General features: G+C 42.5%; 1 protein-coding gene across 5 annotated transcripts in view; it reads right to left on the bottom strand.

Moving 5' to 3' along the window:
• Positions 1 to 18,831, bottom strand: part of ARL14EP (ARF like GTPase 14 effector protein) — a 153,150-nt gene that overhangs the window by 37,024 nt on the left and 97,295 nt on the right. For all 5 annotated transcript variants that reach the window (XM_069623531.1, XM_069623533.1, XM_069623530.1 and 2 more), the window contains one exon: positions 7,443 to 7,954. In XM_069623531.1, the coding sequence (XP_069479632.1) occupies positions 7,443 to 7,868 (426 nt within the window). In that variant the 5' untranslated portion in view covers positions 7,869 to 7,954. The remainder of the gene's footprint in view (positions 1 to 7,442; positions 7,955 to 18,831) is intronic.

Here is an 18,831-nt window from a genome sequence, read left to right as displayed (position 1 = left end):
ACCTCTGTGCGGAGATTGGCAACCCCAATACATTACTAGTTGAGCTTCATGGTCTCTGAAGTTATTAGAAATGCCAAGAGTAGGTTTTTCATGGCCATGGATACCGTAGGGGTGATCGATTTTCAACTAGTGAATTAATATAGTCCCAATTTCAATAAACCATGGGTATATTGTGTATATTCGCAACTTCCAAACATTTCTTTGATTTATCTGGCATGGACTTTATTTGCAGACTCCCAAATTAGCTGGGGTGCGATTTCAATTCAATCCTCAACTCAGATATGGACAGGTCATCATCTCTGTTCGCACGCAATCACCTGAGGCTAATATGGGCAAGGCAGCCAATGGACTTGCACAGCCTGAGAAATTCATAGGGATAAAAGTCAAATTTATGAAAATGTTCCTTTTGGTCTAGATATGAATTGACCTCAAGAATGAAACTGGCATGCTTTCCTCTGGGTCACGACATACTTGGACGCTTTCAGATCATTCCCCTATAACTGTGGGCATTGAGGTCCATCCTGTCACGCCCTCTGGGATAGGATGGATGTTCTAGAATGAGTGCCTTGAGCTTTGCCTGATCTCTCTCAGTGCAGGATCACATTTGGCTACTTTTCAAGAGGACACTTTGGGAGCATTAAGGCCTTCCTACGTGAGATCAGCATAGCCAGAGTGTTATGTACTCTGGGCAGCCTTCAAAAGAAAAGGGATCGAGACTCCAAGAGTCCTATGGGGTCACAGGGAGAACTTCAAACACCATACCAATTTGGTCTGACGTTTGACCAAGAGGTGCAGTATTTGGGTCGGAAAGTGCTGCAAGACAAGGGGGCAAGTTGTTGGCTTTACTTTGTATTCGGGCAGCAATACTGTCTGGCTGATACAAAGCATAATATGACATTAACTCCTCCTCCCAGGAAATCAACAAGGCAGGTCTCATTTTCATCGCTCTACTCTAGAGAGAGTACATTGGAAGCACAAATAATTTTCTTGATAAGGCCTCACTTCTTTTGCTGGTGACAAACAAGTGGGAGACACTGCATTACACAATTTCTGATGCTGGAATTTGCCACGCCATCAATGAGACTACATGGAGGTAAAGCTGCTGGATCGGATTACATCTCTGCTGATTTCATAAATCCTTCACCGACTTGCTTTTTCTCTATTTGACGGCAATGTTCAACATGTCTCTGAAGTATGGTTATTTGCCCTAATCCATCAGGGTGACAGATTTATTTTCAACCCTGTAGAAACCAACACAGTTCCTACTGCCCAATTTCTTTGATAAACGCACATAACATGTTTGCTAGGGGCGTAACAAACAGAATGCTTTTCTGGATGCTGCAGATGATTCAGTGCTTCTTTCCTGGTCGCTCGACATCTACAGCGTCTATTCTCGTTTCTTCCTCAACTACAGCCCACAGTCCAAGCAGCGTTGCTTATGCTAAATCCCGAAAATACATTAAACATATTAAATGGCCTCTCTGTTATTCTGTTATTGAAAGAATGGGCGTCAGCAATACCTCGCTCTCTATGGTTAAGTCCTTACACAAACATCATTTTACCAGTGTATGTAAAAATAGCCTCGTGTCTAAACCCTCACAAACTAAGATGCCTCCCCTTGCCTTTGCTTTTTGCTGTTGCGCCACTTGCTACCATTCTCCAGACTTCCATATTGAGAAAGGGCAGCCCATATGGTTCCCATCATTGCCTTTTGATAATAGTCTCTTGGAGTATGAAATTGAGTGCTGTGTATATGTAAATTACAGAGGAGATGGGTGTGATATGATCCGGTTAGCAACGTTCCCTCTACCCCTTAAAGATGTAGAGCAATTTGGTGGCTATTCCAGGACCATGATAAAGAAGCTGTGGAAGTATCACTAGTCGCCTAGAAAACTAACGGCTTTCAATACTTTGGTGTCCATGTTAGCAGAGATGGGTATATTGTGTATATTCGCAACTTCCAAGCTGTAGTATATCGGTTGTGGGACTAGGTTGTACAAGGCGTGAGCTGCGTCTGTCAAGCTAAACAAATATTTAAAACCCTGGCAGGCCTGTAGGTCGAGTAAGTTCGACCTAAGAGAAACTAACACGACCCATGAACTTGATAGCATAATTGGTTGTTCTAAAAAAAAAAAATAAAAAAAAAAAAAAATGTGATGCATGAACATTCATTATCAGCAATGTTGATGTGCGTTTTCAGTATTCTGCTCCTCCCCGACAAGTTCATAAATAATTTGCTATGCACCACAGAGAGAGCACGATCCGCCAGCTGTGAAGTGCCATTAGTAAAAGATAATGTGCTGTTTATAGTACATCTGTGTGACTGGATCAGAGTTTGCAATTGCTTGTTGTTTCGAGCTAGGATTTCAGAAAATCTAAAAGTATGACTTGGCTTAGGATAAATGATCCCATACACAAGGGTCCATCAGCAGAGGCCCATGTTAGAGTGTAAATTAGTATTGGGATGCATTAAGTAAAAGGGGCACTAAGCAGTGCAGGACGCCACTAAAAAGGATATGGTTGCAAGCAGATGCATAATTGTACCGATATGAATAACATTGCATGCGTTTAAAGAATCAATCACTAAATGATCAGTGTCTTATTGCACAGCAGGGATGGCAGAGATGTGCAGAAGGGGCTACAGGTTGATGTTGGCTCAAAATACACGCATGAAAGTGGTTGAGCAGGGCAATTCATAAATAAAAATAAGCCGTGTGTCCGTGTCGCCAACCTAACTATACTTGAAGAGTATTAAGTCACATCCATTTTGAACCTCAACATTGGGTAACTCCTCTGCCTCTGCCTGTGGCACAGGGAGGGTCTGGGCATGTTTGGGCTTCAACAGCCAGGGATACAACAGGCACTAGGGCTCCAGGGCGGCAGTCCCTCCTTCCCAGCTCCTCACTTCTGAACTGTCCTGTCCGGAACATACAAAAAAGGTCATATGTCCAAAGTCTATACCACTGCCCAAGGTTTTTCAAGTGTTCCTCTATGGAGAGGTATCTTCCAATGAAAGTTTCTCTAGCCTCCGTTCTGGACACTCGCTCCCCACAATTAACCTGTAGTTGTCAGTCCAGTTTTTGATGCTGAAGACATTGATTTTGGAGCATAGCGAACAGAGATTGTTCACCCTCTACCTCTCTCATGGCCTGGCAGTTACCACCGAGACTGCTGCCAGCATCTGTGTCAAAGCAAGCTTTAGACTTATCCGGCCTTATCCCCAGGGACCATCCTAAGCTTCGGCCTCTCCCAGCACTGTGACCGACCATCAAGCCATTAAACAACATTTATGGAAAAGCTGCATTTTAAAAAAAATAAAAAAAATGGAAATCCCTCCCAATACTTCCCTTCCTCAACAACTGAGCTTGGACTACCAAGCTTGTAATGCACTTCGGTTCAAGCTTATGATTTCCAAATATACATAAAAATAGATTGCTAACCCTTTTTCTGATGGTATAACAAGACACATTTACAAAATGTAATCCTGTGCGGGCGTGAATCGCATAGCGAAAAATGTTACCCACAAAGTTTCAGTGTGGACATTGGTGGGATCTGAAGTGGAGTATTTTGAAATACTGACTGCTGTAATGTAAGCTCCATATTGTACTGCACCATTTCAAGGCCACAAGTGATCACATCTAAGAGAGGGCAAACATTCAGGTTGCAAGCTACTAGCCAGAGATTATAAATCACTTGCCACCTCAATTGCATACATACACAAACCACACCATTTCTTACACGCCAATAGGCAAATATCACTGGGCAGTGGCAAGGTCAAATTTTGCACTCTAGCAGAAGCAGGATGACCGCCTTACAACAAGCTAGAATCCTCGGTTCTCTGCTCCACCCCCTTTCCCTCCTGCCTCCACTCATACGGTCTTCACCAACAGACTTGAGTGGCAGACTGCCACATATTGACTTCCAGGTAATTGGGTAATTGGTAACCTGGTGCAGTGCTGCCCTCTAGAGGGAAGCTGTGGCAGCGTTATTAGTGCATACAATCATTTCAAAAGTGACTCTGGATCACAGGGTGGATTACTATCAAAATGGTGCTTGACCCTCCTAAAAAGTACTAGACTATGCAACATATTAAAATGGTTGTTACCATTGTTTTTATATTGCTTTCTCAATGTACTGAGAAACAGAGGCCCATCACAGAGGATATTTTTCTGAAACTATACTCCATTCTGCGGTATCTCAATTGGGCAGGAAAGCAGCCCAGGGTAGATTGGGGCATGTAGACAAGAGCATACGCTGAGGAGTGCCTGACATGTCCCGATGTGGAAACATTATTTTGGAGACTTTATACACCACTTGCGGGTATGATCAGCCCTCAGATCTGCCACATGAGCTTTTGGAGCGAGTCAAGTCTGCTCCAGATATCATCCATTCCATTGTGCTGGTGGCTACAGCGTATCCCTTGGGAGTTCACATAGTCCACTGTGCAAAAAAAAAAAGTTACCTTTGCTGTATACCCCTTTCTTGCACATACATAAGGTGTCCGTCCGGTCAGCTTTTACCCCTAAAAAGATGTTGAACACAGTGCAAGTTAAGAATGTGTCTCACATTTGCAGACCTCCATTAATATCACTGGAAGAGTTTAACACTCTGGGTGGTTCCTCTCCCCTCACTTTTGTGCATGTCCTTTGGTAATTCTGGACCCATCTCAGCCTCATACTTTTGCATCTGTGGGACTTTGCAGGGCTATGCAGGGAAGGGTCAGGTTTCTGTTTTACATAAGGTGATGTTACACCGTGGGTTGCATCTCCTGCCCTGCTTGTTAAATCAGCTTGGGAAAGCCAGCTGGCATCCGAGATTAGTAAAGAGCAATGTGCATTCGTAGACAGAAGAAAGCTCTTTGAATTACAAAGTTTTGCATTTTAAATTCGTACATTGGAAATATCGTGTGCGCGCGAGTTACACACCCAGGGGTAGCCAATAGATGTGCTAGTTGCAGATCTTACACATAGCCTTAGTTGAAAAATACTGTATACCGCAATTCTAGAGAGGAAAACTACTGTTGTGAACTATTCCCTGCAAAGGTCACACCATAGACAAACAGACCTTTTATTTTGCTACGAGTCACCCTCAAAATCAATGTGTTACATATAGCTGGTTCTTTCCGATCAGTTCCCCGTCACTAGGCACTGAGAACGAATCAGGTTGCTCAAAAACCTCCGGATGGACTTTGCTGGGCCTGGCCCTTGTATATTTATATGCTTATCTGTGAACTGTTACACCCTTTATCAGTCTTCTTTCTCCTAATTCACTCCGCTGCAGACTTCTGCACGATGTGTTATCTGGTGAATGTTTGTGTTGATATTCATTTGTTACAAGTTGGAGTCATTATTAAACAAAACAGTATACTGTTGAAACTTTTTCTACTTCTGTGACTTACTCTTATAAATAAAAAAGTTTTTTAAAAAAACCGTCCAAAACTGACTGTCCTGCAAAATGATAGCAATAAAACCTCAATTCCAACCAATAGAGAGAAATTGCACTTAAACACATTTGAACATAAAAAGTACAACTCTAGAACCATACTATGCATGATTTGAAGTATTTTCTGTGAGAAAACAAATTAACATTTACTATCTATTCCTTATTCACCTACCAAGTGGAGAACACATGCTAAAGACTGACATTCAACAAGCACTAAAAAAGGCACTTTATAGTTTAAACAGTTACCAGTTAAAGTGGATATCGATCCGTCTGTATTCAAGTGCATTTTTGTTAGTTGGCTTAAAAATGTAGGTTTTACTTTCCTTTTGCAATATGGCGTGGGCTGTTTGATGTTTGTTCTGCTTTCTACTTTTCAATTTAGAACAGTTACCTATGAAAAACATCAGTGAAACAATATAACCATATTGGGCTTGAAAACAAAAAGGCAAGAGGTTTAATAATAAAAATACTATGGCGAGATAAACAAGCCGTACAGCCTTTCGTCATAAAACTGAACTTGAATCCCTTCTTCTTCCAAACTTTCAGTAGACCTAAATACATTGTGCAGTAAAGTCTCACGATCATACAGTGGTTGCATGTTAATGTCAGATGGAAGAGGCATGGCACCAAGGGAAGTTTGTATATGGTGAAGCTCAACCCACCGGCAAGATCAGCCAATGGGGAGAACTGCAAACCACAAACGAGGTGATTCTATTGTATAGAACTGCATTTTGAACAGCAATGGTACAAACGCAGTCTGTTGGACTGGTGAAGTGGGTGCACTTCGGTGATGAAATAATGGCTAGGCGAGTAAGCAGACAGGGGGCGGAGAGTGACTTATGACCCAATATGGTTCAATGAGTGCACCAAACTGGCCACATAGAGCAGAGAGACTGTTACAGCCTATGGCAGCTACAATGTAATCAATTCATAGACTGGAACAAGAGGGCAAAATGGTTTGCAGGACGAGTCAGGAAGTTGTGGGATACATCGACAGAGATTATTAGTGCAACTGGCCACTGAAAGCAAATGCAGAAGCGTGCTGTTCTTGAATGCCACGGGCTGCTTTCATTGTGGCATTTGCCCCATACCACCCCAAGCTCCATTCCACTGACTGCGATTTGCTAACAATTTGGTTTGGCAATAATCTAGGAGTATGTACCAGGTAGATGGGGACTGCCCGTCAGGTTCTGGGGTCAAACGATTACGTGCACCAACACTTAGAAGCCAAATGTTGAGAAAAAGCATTGGGCTAAATAAAAGCATCTATTGAAGGAGAACAAGTACAGCCCACAATACAAGGCATTCATTCCTACCCATTTTGATCGCTTCTGTTAACTACAGCTAATCTCAAAGTGCCCTTGCATAAAGGCCTCCATGTGGTTAACCGAAAACACTTTTGTACCACTGAATGCATTTGTAATTGCAAGTACCCATCAACAATCCCATCAGAACTCTATGACCGAACTGAAAGCCAGACCTTATTGAAAAGGAACTCGGTGACAAAGTGGGAAAAGGGGTAAACAGTTTCGAGGGAATTATGGAAACAGAATCGAATAGACAGCAAAAATAAAGCAACACGAAAATGACAAAAGCTAATTGATACTTTGATGCCAATAAAAAAAAGCTACCAGTATCTTTAATATTTACATTTGTGAAAGGACAAATAATTACAGCAAATGTGAACTACCTGGAAGCACTACAATGCGACCACTTGCAACTGTACGGCATAGTTTAATACACTATTTTTAAGTAAGTTTCCTTTTCACAAACTTACACCCACACCACAAGATTAATTACACCCACACCCTAAGATTACTTAGACTACTTTGGTTAATTGTATAGATTTGTGTAACAAAAGAAAATGTTGGCACATGACTTGTGCCACAGTCAGTCCGATGAGTGAAGTAATCTACCGAGAAAACCTTCCATAAAATGTAAGACCGGACTACAATTAATGTGGAGTAATTGTGGGAGGTAAAGATTTCCCAAATACGTACGTCTGTCGAAAGTCTCCTTTGCTGGGCGTCTTCGGCTTCATTGTCCCCTTGTCCGTTAGTTATTAATGTGCATCTTCGACAAAGTTTCCACCCTGGTAAAAATTGTATTCCAAATTTTGCACTTAAAAAATTTGCATCATCTAAATCAATTACTTGTACGGTTTTCTTTACAAGTCTTTTGTGTAAGTTAAACGGGTCACAACACCCCTTCTGCAAGTCCTGGTATTTGTCAATATAAACTTGTTCGTGATGGAAGCAGATTGTGTTTTCCTCGTTAAGGGCCATCATTCCAGTTCTAAGTTGAAGTAACAACATGTCATTGGATGAGAGCATTCTCAAAGTCTTTAATCCACTGTGACGGGTATAGTACGTTTTATGGCATTCATTGATAGCTTGAAGCTGTTCTCCAATTGAACATGGATCCATTTTATTTGATCAGTAAGGTTTGGGCCTCGGTTTTTGTCTACAATCACAGATCTTTGTTGCTTCTAGCGGTTCCTACGTGGCTGCCCCTAAGGAAAGCATTAAAGTGAAATCAGATATGCGCTTTACTTGTATTCTACATTATTAGATGAAAATGTACAAATAAAATTGTGCACCGTTTCCCCAGCATTTTAATGAATGGACTGTAGTTACTCTACAATTCTGGGCGGGAACAAACGGCAACATGGTTTTGATACAGAAACATGGTAAGCAATGCAATGACATCCTGGGCTGAAACCATCAACCTTTCAACAATTTTCTCCATCAAAACCGTCACTCGGGGGGGGGGGGGGGGGAAGCTTTTCAGATAAGGGTCCTTAAAAACAGCGCATCTATTTTCAATTGCGATTATGAAGAATGCAAATATATGGGCAAATGAAGTAACAAATTGAAAGAAAAAAATAGGGTCAATAAAATATGGAAAATAAAGATAAAGGATGCATAGTAGCAAAAATGGGAAAATTCAACCTGAACAAGAAACTGTAACAGTAAAGGTGGACTTCAAATAGTGTACATAATTTCAAGTCGACAATTTACCCTGAGGCTTTAACTAATATATCATCAGACCTTACCGCTTTGCATTTCCTAACTGGTGCAGGCAGCCTTCATAACTTACTTTCTGAAAACTGGTGTAAACCGTCAGAATTGTCTCAAACAAACCTCGAGAAGGCACACCAAGTTATACAATTACAATGATACAGCACAATATTTCAATATGCAAATACATCCCATAAACTAAACAGATTTTCCCAAATCTTCCCTTATTGGCTAACTGAAAGTTTAGGTCCCATTTTGGGTTTTGTTTCTCGTTTCTAACGGGATGCAAGGATATGAGGAAAACTTAATGAACTGCAGCAAGCCAACTGGAAAATGCATTTCCCAGATTTTAACTCTAAATTAAAATTACAAAAACTCAAAACAACAAAAGAACTCAGTAGTTTCAAAGAGTTAATTCTTAATAGATGCAGTAAATCACCTAGCAAATGTGTTTCACCTCAGCAGTTTAGAAATGACCAAGAAGGTTATTTCTGGCATTCATGTGAAGCAAAATGCCAGCATAAACCTTCAGTATTAGGATTCCCTTTTAGAAATAACTATCTACAAATGAAAAGCAAGTTTAAAAAACAAAAAGGGTTTGTTAAGGAGTTGCAAAAAAAGCTAAACAAACAGACCATTTATTCATATCTTCGGAATTTTTACCAGCGGGATTACTTTCAAATTAAGAAAGTTAGTTTGGCCATATCACAAATGAGAGATGGAAAATCACCGGGTCCCGATGGTATTGTCTCGGAATTTTATAAAAAATTTGAAGTTCAATTGGCACCTGTCTTGTGTGAACTTTATAATGAAATTGTTGTATCGGGAATGATGTGCGATGCCATAAAAGAGGCAATGATTGTGGTGATACCAAAACCTAATAAGGATCACACTAGATGTGGAAATTACAGGCCTATCTCAATGCTAAATGTGGACCTAAAAATGTTCACTATAATTTGGGCCAACAGATTGGGATTACGTATGAAAGATCTGGTTGATGGGTCACAGGTGGGTTTCATTCCGGGGAAGATATGGCTATGACAACATTCGAACCGTGTCAAATGTGGTTGATGCCCGATTTGGGAGGAACACAAATGAAGCCATAGGTTTTTTTGATGCTGAAAAAGCCTTCGATAGGGTAAACTGGAAGTTTCTGAAATTCACTTTACTAAAAATGGGTTTTGGCCCGATTTTCATGAGAATGGTAGGATGTATTCATAATGATGTTAAGGCCCGGGTATTGGTTAATGGTGTGGTTTCGGATTTGTTTCAGTTGTTGAGGGGCACGAGGCAGGGTTGTCCGTTGTCACCTTTTTTGTTTGATTTGGCGTTGGAACCTCTTGCTACTTATTTTAGACAATGTGAGATTCTTAGAGGTATTAATGTTGGGAAAGTTGAGGTGAAAGTCCTATCGTACGCTGATGATATGCTTCTTATGTTATCGAATCCAGAAGTGTGTGGGGATGTAATAAAATCAATGTTTCAAGAGGTGGGTGAATTGTCAGGTCATAAGGTGAACTGGGATAAAACTGAGGTTTTCCCCTTGTCTGGTCGGCTGCAAGTTCAGTTTTGAGTTATTAGAATTGTAAATGGTCTTCAGGGGGGTTAAGTATCTAGGAATTCATATTATTGGGGATTTAAAGAAATTACTGCAATATAATCTGGATTTGGTAACCGTGCAAATGTCCTTATTGATTAGGGGATGGGAGAGATTGACATTGAATCTGTGGGCTAAGATCAATGCAATTAAAATGGTTCTTTTGCCGAAAATCTTGTATGTTCTTCAGTCCATCCCGTTTTGTTGTATAAGAAACAGTTACTTAAATTACTCTTGTGGGGTTCTGGAAAAAGGCCGAGGGTTCCGAAATACATGCTAGTACAAAAAGTTGAGGATGGGGGATTTGGATTCCATGACTTGGTAAAATATTACAAGGCTTTTTTACTTAAAAAAAGCTCCTATTATTTTAGAGATTGTGGGGTGAATGAACCAATTTGGTTGCGTATGGAAAGGGGCATTTGTGCTCCTTTTGACTTGAGATCCGTTTACAGTATGGATAAATTGCCAATTAATAGATTGAAGTTGCGCCCGATTGTGGCTACTAGACAAGTGATTGGACAGTGGTTTCGAGACAATGGAATGAGTTATGGTTTCAGTAACGATGCTTCTATATGGTACAATACTGCTTTACAGATTGATAATAAATGTTTGAATTGGCTCAGTTGGATTAACAAGGGTATTCTAAGTTGGCAGATGTGTTGGATGGGGATAGGTTGTTGAGTTTTGCGGAATTGATGAATAGGTACGGTCTGAGGCGAAGTGAACTGAATAGGTACTTGGCTTTTGAGAATATGATAAATAATAGATTGGAATTGGCTGATGGTTCTATTGGGAATAAACCGGAGATTAGTACTTTATTGGAAGGTCCGGAATACAGGGTACGTAATTATATGCAATTTATGCCTATTGAGGAGTAACTCCGGGGGCATGGTCTAGATTAAGAAATGTTTGGTCGGATGATGTTCTGGATGAACTTTCTGAGTTAAGTTGGCTTGATAAAAAACAAAAGCAAAAATGTGTCTATGTTCATGCCCAGATTAGATCCAATTTTGCATACGTACACTCTCAAATGAAAAATGTACTGCAAGGGTCCGCAATGTGAAATCTGTGACATACTGCTGGAGTTCACGAAGAACGGTACCTCAAATCTTCAGCACTCTGTAACTAGTACTGCATATTTGGGGATTAGAGGTATTCACCAAGATGGTGCAAAACTACTGCCTTGTTTGTAAATCCAATGAAATGTTTTCACTGTAGCACATCATCACAAGAAGGGACACTTGACCACATGCTAAAAACCATGAACATGGTACTCGAGCCTCCTAAAAAGTACTCGACTGCTAGTGGTAATGTGAATTTTTGATAGGCCTGCAAGTACAATGCATAGAATACAGGTAAACACAAAGTATGCGCAAAAAACATTGAAGTACAGATAAATACCTTTTTAGCACATACACTCCAAAAAAATAGGCTCTGAATGAGCATTCATTCACACACACACAAATAGAGACCCAGTAAAAAGAGTTCCGATAAATAATGCGACTCAATCAGTAACCCATCCAAAGGGCAAAAAATAAATCTGTAGAAAAAAAATATATAATAGGTTAAGGTTACTTACCAGTAAAAAGTTCTACAAAACAGACATTCCAATATTAAAAGGTGCAACCACTCAGCCCTAAAAAGCACACTCTCACTACTACTCCACGACATGCGCTACAAATAGGAGGAAACTTCAATCAATACGATAGAGTAAGTCTTTGAAGTAGTGGTGTAGTGCCAGTGAAGCTATAATTTGGACTGTGGTAAATGTGTACCAAAGAAAACCTAGATCAGACTGAATTTTACTGCAAAGGATTTCTGCATCTACATTGTATTGTTTTTTGAATTTTCAGAAACAACATCAACAACTTATACTTAACAGGCTACTAATTCAAACCACATCCAGGGTATAACAGGCCCATTAAATGTCAAATATGAAACAGAAAATTTCTCAAGGAAGGGCAGAAAAAAGAAAAGGGTGGGGGCTATCCATACAAGTCATTAAAACCATCTCAAATTGTGGCATACATATTGAGTCGCTGATTATACTTGAAGGACATCATATCCCTGGCAGAAAGGATCAGCAAGCTGTGGAGCCAGTCATCAGTGATAGGTCTGGCATCACTCTTCCAGTGCTTTAAGATATGTTTCTTAGCCACCACCAGAGCCCTATAAACCCAAGAGAGCTTACCAGCAGACAAGCCAATATAATTTTTTTAAACCTGAAAAGTGCCAAGAAATGGCAGAGAAGGACAAGTTACTTACCCATGGTAACGTTCTTTCGACTGCATGTTCCTTCACATGTATTCCTTATCTTTGATATTTCCTAATATCCAGTTTGCTGCCTCAGAATTTTTTTTCAGAAGAAGGCGCTGTGCGTCGATGCCTGTCGAGTCAATGTCGCTAGGAGGCCTCCGTCTTGACGTCAACGTCATCACAGGTGTAAGTAGCGCGAGCATCGCCCGTTGCTCAGTTCCGTTTTGAAGAGCGAAGCACCGTCTTAAGTTAGACGGTTACTCCCCTTGAGAGAGCGCACACTGTAACCAGACGAGAAGTTTTACTGCGGGGTAGGATGGGAGGGGCGATAAGGAATACGTGGGAGGAACATCCAGTCGAAAGAACGTTACAGTAACTTGCTCTTCAAATGGATTGGGTCCTCTCACATATTCCTCATCTTTGATACACTCCCAAAGCAGTTACATTTTACTCCCTCCAAATTATGTAAGTGATCAAGTATGCACAGAGTGGAGTACTTCTTTTCCAAAAGCAGAATCTTGGCTAGTGCAGGAATCTAGACTGTAGTATTTCGTAAAGGTATGTGTAGACTACCATGTGGCAGCTGCACAAATATCCTTTATTGGAACTCCTTCTACAAGGCAGACGAAGTTGCGACACCCCTGGTCGAATGAGCCCTTCTATCTTCTGGAAGGGTCTTTACCGGCCAGTCTGTAGCATTCTGAAATTGTTTAAATAATCCATCTAGAGCTTGTTTGTTTGGTGATGGCTAGACCCAATTTATGACCTGTATAGCCCACAAACAACTGATCATTCTGTCTCCGCTTTGCCAATCTGGTAATGCAGAAGCTCAGTGCACGCCTAGGGTCGAGTCTGTGAAGCCTTTCTTCCTCTTTCCAACCCCCCCCCCCCCCCCGATTGCCGCACAGAATAAAAGGATGGTAAAATCTTCTGAGTGATGTGAAATTCAGAAACAACTTTAGGGAGAAAGTTAGGCTTCACCCTTAATACCACTCTGTCGTTATGAAAAACAGTGTGAGGAGGCTTGCAGGATAAAGCCTGTAGCTCACTCACCCTTCGGGCTGATATTGCCACTAGGAAAACAGTTTTCAAGGTAAGACGTCTTAATGGGCAAGAATGAAGAGGCTCAAAAAGGAGCACCCATTAGAAAGTTAAAAACAAAATTGAGATCCGACAGTGGGACTTGGAAAGGAGTCAGTCGAAGGATAAACAATAGTTAATCCTAAAAATTGTATTAATCGAGGAATCTTAAAATAGGAGACTTCCTCTGCAGTGCGCTTGACGATAGATAAGCTGCTAGATATCCTTTCATTGTTACAATCTGGAGCCCCATATTTACCAAGTGTAAAAGAAAAGAGAACACCATTGGTGTTTTGAATGAGAAAGCGTTAACATTTTTAGCTCTACACCAGCTGTAGAATTTATTCCAACGGCAGCGGTATAAGGATTTGGTTGCTGGCCTTTGGACGAAAGCAAAACCTCCATTAAATCAGCTGGGAGGTCCCAATTCTTGTATCTCAGCCTCTCAGAAAGCACGCGTGAAGGCTGAGAGTCCTGATATCCGGATGGATAACCTGACCCTCCTCTAGCGAGAGAAGGTCCTCTCTTTGTGGAAGACGAATCGGAGGGCAGATGGACATGTACAGAAGGTCTGGGTACCATGTACTCATAGCCCAATCCGAGGAAATTAGGATCATGGATTTCCTGAACCTTCTCAACCTCCGGATTGCGTGAGGAATGACAGGGACTGGAGGAAACACGTAAAGAAGTGGAAATTCCCTGTTGACCACGAACGCGTCCCCTAGAGCTCCTCTTGGGGGAAATTCCCTTGAGCAGTACAGTTTGCACTCGGTTGGCACCGATCGCGAACAGATCCACTTGATGGGTTCCCCAAAGGGTGAAGATCTCTTGAAGGATTTCCTGAGCTAGTTCCCACTCGTGGGAGACTGTGCTCTGCCTGCTCCGAGCGTCCGCCGTTGTGTTCTCTCCGACTAGGTGAGCTGCCAATAGAGATATTCCTTCTTGCAGTGCCCAGAAACAAAGCTGCATTGCCTCTCTGCACAGTCGTAGTGACCCTACACCACTTCTATTGTTGAGGTAGTACATGGCCACTGTGTTGTCCGTCATTATCAGGACATTCTTTCCCCGTACAGATGACAGGCAGGGCTTCCGCACTAGTCCGATTGCCCCCAGCTCTAAAAGGTTGATATGAAGTTTGGACTCCGATGGCGACTAACGACCGCTGATGGTCAAATCATTGGTATGGGCTCCCCACCCTGTGAGTGAGGCGTCAGTCACTACTATTATCTCTGGCCATGTTTGCCAAAAAGGTTCTCCTTTTAAGATGTTTTCCCGACAGGCCCACCACTGAAGATCCAGTGAGACTGTCTGGGATATGTAGGAGATCTGACATCCTTCCTGAGAATTGTGACCACTGGGTCCTGAGAGCCCACTGGAGAGATCTCATTCTCAGGCGAGCCTCTTGCACCAGAAAAATGCAGGATGCCATGAGACCGAGCAACCTCAGAAAGTCGAAGGCCGAAGATGTTGGCCATTCTGGAATTTTGTCACCATCTGCAGAATGTCTTGAGCCCTCACCTCTGGTGGCAGGGCTTTTCTCAGGAAGCATCCAGGATTGCTCCAATAAACTGGAGTCTTTGTGAAGGTATCATTTGGGACTTCTTGAAGTTGAGGGAGAAGCCCAGCCTGTGGAGGGAGTGGCAAGTATAGCTGGAATGATCTAGGGCTTGTTCTGGGGAGCTGGCCCTGATCAGCCAGTCATCCAGGTAAGGGTAGACATGAATCCCCCCCCTCTCCCGAGACTCGCTGCCACTACCGCCATTAGCTTGGTGAAAACCTTGGGGCAGAGGTTAGCCCAAATGGCAGAACCCGAAACGGATAGCGAGTTGCCAATGGCGAACCTCAGGTACTGTCTGTGCTTGGGATGGATCGGCACATGAAAGTAAGCATCCTGTGCGTCCAATGATACCAAACAATCCTGAAGTTGCAGGGCCTGAAGGATCTGAGAGAGGGTAACCATCTTGAACTTGTCCTTCCTGAGGAACTTGTTCAAGTCTCTTAAGTCCAAGATGGGTCTCACTTCTCCATCATTCTTTGGAATTACAAAATAAGGGGAGTACCAACCCTTGTTCCTTTCCGCTACAGGTACTGGTTCTACAGCACCTTTCTCCAGCAGGGTAAAAAATTTTGCAGAAAAGGTAGGCAGTAACCTTGGGCAACTGTTTCCAATGCCCAAGCATCTGTAGAAATAGCCTGCCATTCTATCAGATGCTGTGACAACCTGCCTCCTATCGCAGTCTTGTGATTTAAGGCCTCAGAGAGGTTTCGGAGCGGCTGACGCAAAGGCTGAAGGTAAGGCAGCCCCTGCTGTTGCGGTCTTAATACCTCTACTCGGTCTACCACGGGGGAATCATCTTTGACCTCTTTGGGCTGGCTGTCCTCTGCCTCTTCCGAATGCAGTTGGAGTTTGCTTTATTGCAGCTCCAAGGGATTTGGCCGCCGCCTTGGAAATTTGCAGCTCTCATCAGCTTTATTCCCAAATAGATGTGTACTATCAAAGGGCATGTTGAGAGGTCTGGATTGAACGTCTGGGGAAAATCCTGACTTCCTCAAACACGCAAATCTGCAGATTACTGTACTAGCCGCCATGTCTCTGCTGATGTGGTCAACGGAGTCGAGACCAGTCTGAAGGGATTCGCACATAGCGTCCTTCCCATCCTTGACAATATTCAAGAAACCGTCTCATTCCTCCGCTTCGGGGATGTGGTCAGCCGCCATAGTAATACACTCCCAAAGGGTGTGGGTAAATCTCGCCAGTGGGCATGTCGCATTAGCAGATTCTAACGCTATACTACTTGCAGAGAAAACCTTCTTGGCCATGGCAGCATATCTTTTGTCATCCCCATCTTGTGGAATAGGCATTTTGGCTCCCTTAAGATGTAGCTGCCTGTACTTCCAGGCTTTCTGGTGTTGGATGTTTTGAAAGGGATAGAGGATCAGAAGTAGAAGCTCTGTATTTGGCGGTTAGCCTCTTATTTACTGCCAGACCACCTCAGGCGTTTCCCAATTGGAAGTTACCCTCCTCTGTAGAACCCGATGAAACGGGATAATTGGGTCTTCCTGTGGTCCTTTATCCAATATGTCAGTTAAATCGTCCTGTTCGAAAACAGGTATGGGTCTGGACCATCCCATATACTCCATGACTCCTGTCAAGAGTGGTCTATATGTCCCCTCAGCATTATCTCCTGGATCTGCCTTACCAAAATCAATATCTGGGAAGTGTTGATACCACTCGCCTCATGCAGACAGTCCTGCACGTTTTTTATACAAGACTCCTCCGATATGAGTTCATCTGGTACAGAACGTGTCCCATATTCGAGACCAAATTGTCTTTCCTCCTCAGATGACTCAGCATCTTTGTTAGGAAGAATTCTCAGAAAAGTGCCAATTCCTCTCTACCTTAGAGACCCCCAACAACTTTGCTGGATTTAAGGACTTTTAATGTTTAACCTGGAGACCGAGACTCTTTTTTGCCCACTCTCTCGTGTGTTTTAATGTGATTTGAACTTGGTTTCCTTTTTGGTAGTGGAGTAAGACAAACTCCATAGGCATCATCTTTGCATTGTGACACACAGCACCTTCAGTGCAGTGACACAGGGAAGTCTTTCAGATTTCCCAAAGATTTAAATACCTTCTCTTGGATAAACTACTGTTTCCAAGAGCAGGGAAGTGAAATTGACACAATTTACATAGTAACTTTCTAGACCCAGCACACACTATCTTACAATAGGGTGGCTGGAGGGGTTTGTATAGTTTCTCATGTAACAATTTCAATGTTACCCTTTCTACAATTAATGGCTGGTGGCAGTGGTTTACATTTTACTACCACTCGCCTGGACATCCTCTCTGAGCTGGCTGTACTTCCTTGCTGCTGCAGGAACCGAAGTGCCAGGGAGAGGAACACCAGATTGAAGTGCATCACTTTTAAGTCGGAGCCAAGCTTCTGGAAGATCACCCAGACTCCTATTAAGCAGGACTGACCAAGCCTGAGCCACCACAACAGAGTGTTCGACCCCAGATGAGAGGACCAAAGTGGTATCCAAGAGTCTGCGGTGGTATTTTCTGAGACGCGAGGACCTGAAACCGCAAAGTGCCGCTGAACAGAAGTTTGTCCTTTTCTGTCACCGACCGTCCCGTTGCAGGAGTCCCCACAAGTCCTGCCTCTTGCCCCCACGACTGAGGCGCAGGAAAAACAGGATCTGTAGACCCACACAGGAACAGAAGCCAGCTGGAAACATTTCTTCTAACCAAAAGGTACTGTACATTCTAAGAGAACGTACCTCTTGTGTATCCTTACTTGATCTCAGTTGAGTCTCGTTGTGGTTGCTTCTGTAGGGTTGCTAACATCTTCTTTACCTCATCAGCTTGTGGCCCTACATTGATTCTTCTTTGCTACAAAGGCTTCTAAATCATTGTGCAAGACTTTTACCTACCTCCAAGAAGTGCTTCAGCTCACCTAGACTTTGGGCCAATTTGACTTTGGCCTAGCATGGCTCCCTGAATGACTCTTCTCCTCCGATTGTGTGGCTTTGCCTTCCTTTCAGGAAGATGTTAACTCGCTCTGCATTAAGGGGTTCAAAAGTACTTACCTGCTTCAGAATATTTGTATGATCCCTTGTTTTATTCTAATAACCCTTCTCTTTTACATGCTCCCAAGTATTGCTCTAAATGCAACAGTGATATAGTAATGGCCACAGTGTCCTAGCTATTATTTAAGTCACCTGAGGGTGTAGGAAGTGTCTGTGTACCAACCCAAATGGGTATTTTCTGATGCAGGGAAACTGAGTGTGTGTGTTTTGGAGTGTGTTTTTGTGTTACTATTATATTGCCCCTTTTGAAGAAGGCTTAGTCAAACTGACTGTTAAATAAATTAATAATTGTTTAATCAAGAAACCTTTATTTGAATACTTGTCCCTGTGAATCTCTCTGTAACTCCTCTACTACTAACATTGACCCCTCTTGGGGTAAGCTTGGCTGCTCAATCATGCTACCAACCTGTGTAGTATAGACATACCAAAGGTTGGGTTCCTATTGCCAGGAGGTCAAGGTTGTGAAAATGCGAATAAATAAATAAGTTGTTGTAGTGCACCCCAAGGGTACTACTACAAATATTGCCTAAAAATCTTCATAAAATTGAAGAGTTTTAAAATACTCTGAGTGAGGTTGTGGTGTAAATGTCTTCTCCAAAGAAGGTGCTATAGATGTCATAATGGGAGCTGAGAGTGTCGAAATCGTCGATGTTGACGGCTTCGAAGGTTTCCACAAAGTCGTCAATGGTTTCTACACAAACGCCGAGGTCTTCGATGATGGCGTTGAAGGAATTGTCATATACGGCGTCGAGGAGGTCGACACTCAAGGCGTCGATGGCTTCTTCGATTTTGGCGCAGAGGGAGTCGACGACGCACTCTTTCGGGCTGCCATATGGGTTCCTTTCAG

The sequence above is a fragment of the Ambystoma mexicanum genome, chromosome 11 (assembly GCF_040938575.1).
Source record: "Ambystoma mexicanum isolate Mex_15411 chromosome 11, UKY_AmexF1_1, whole genome shotgun sequence".
NCBI lineage: Eukaryota > Metazoa > Chordata > Amphibia > Caudata > Ambystomatidae > Ambystoma > Ambystoma mexicanum.
This window is presented reverse-complemented; position numbering and strand designations above follow the sequence as displayed.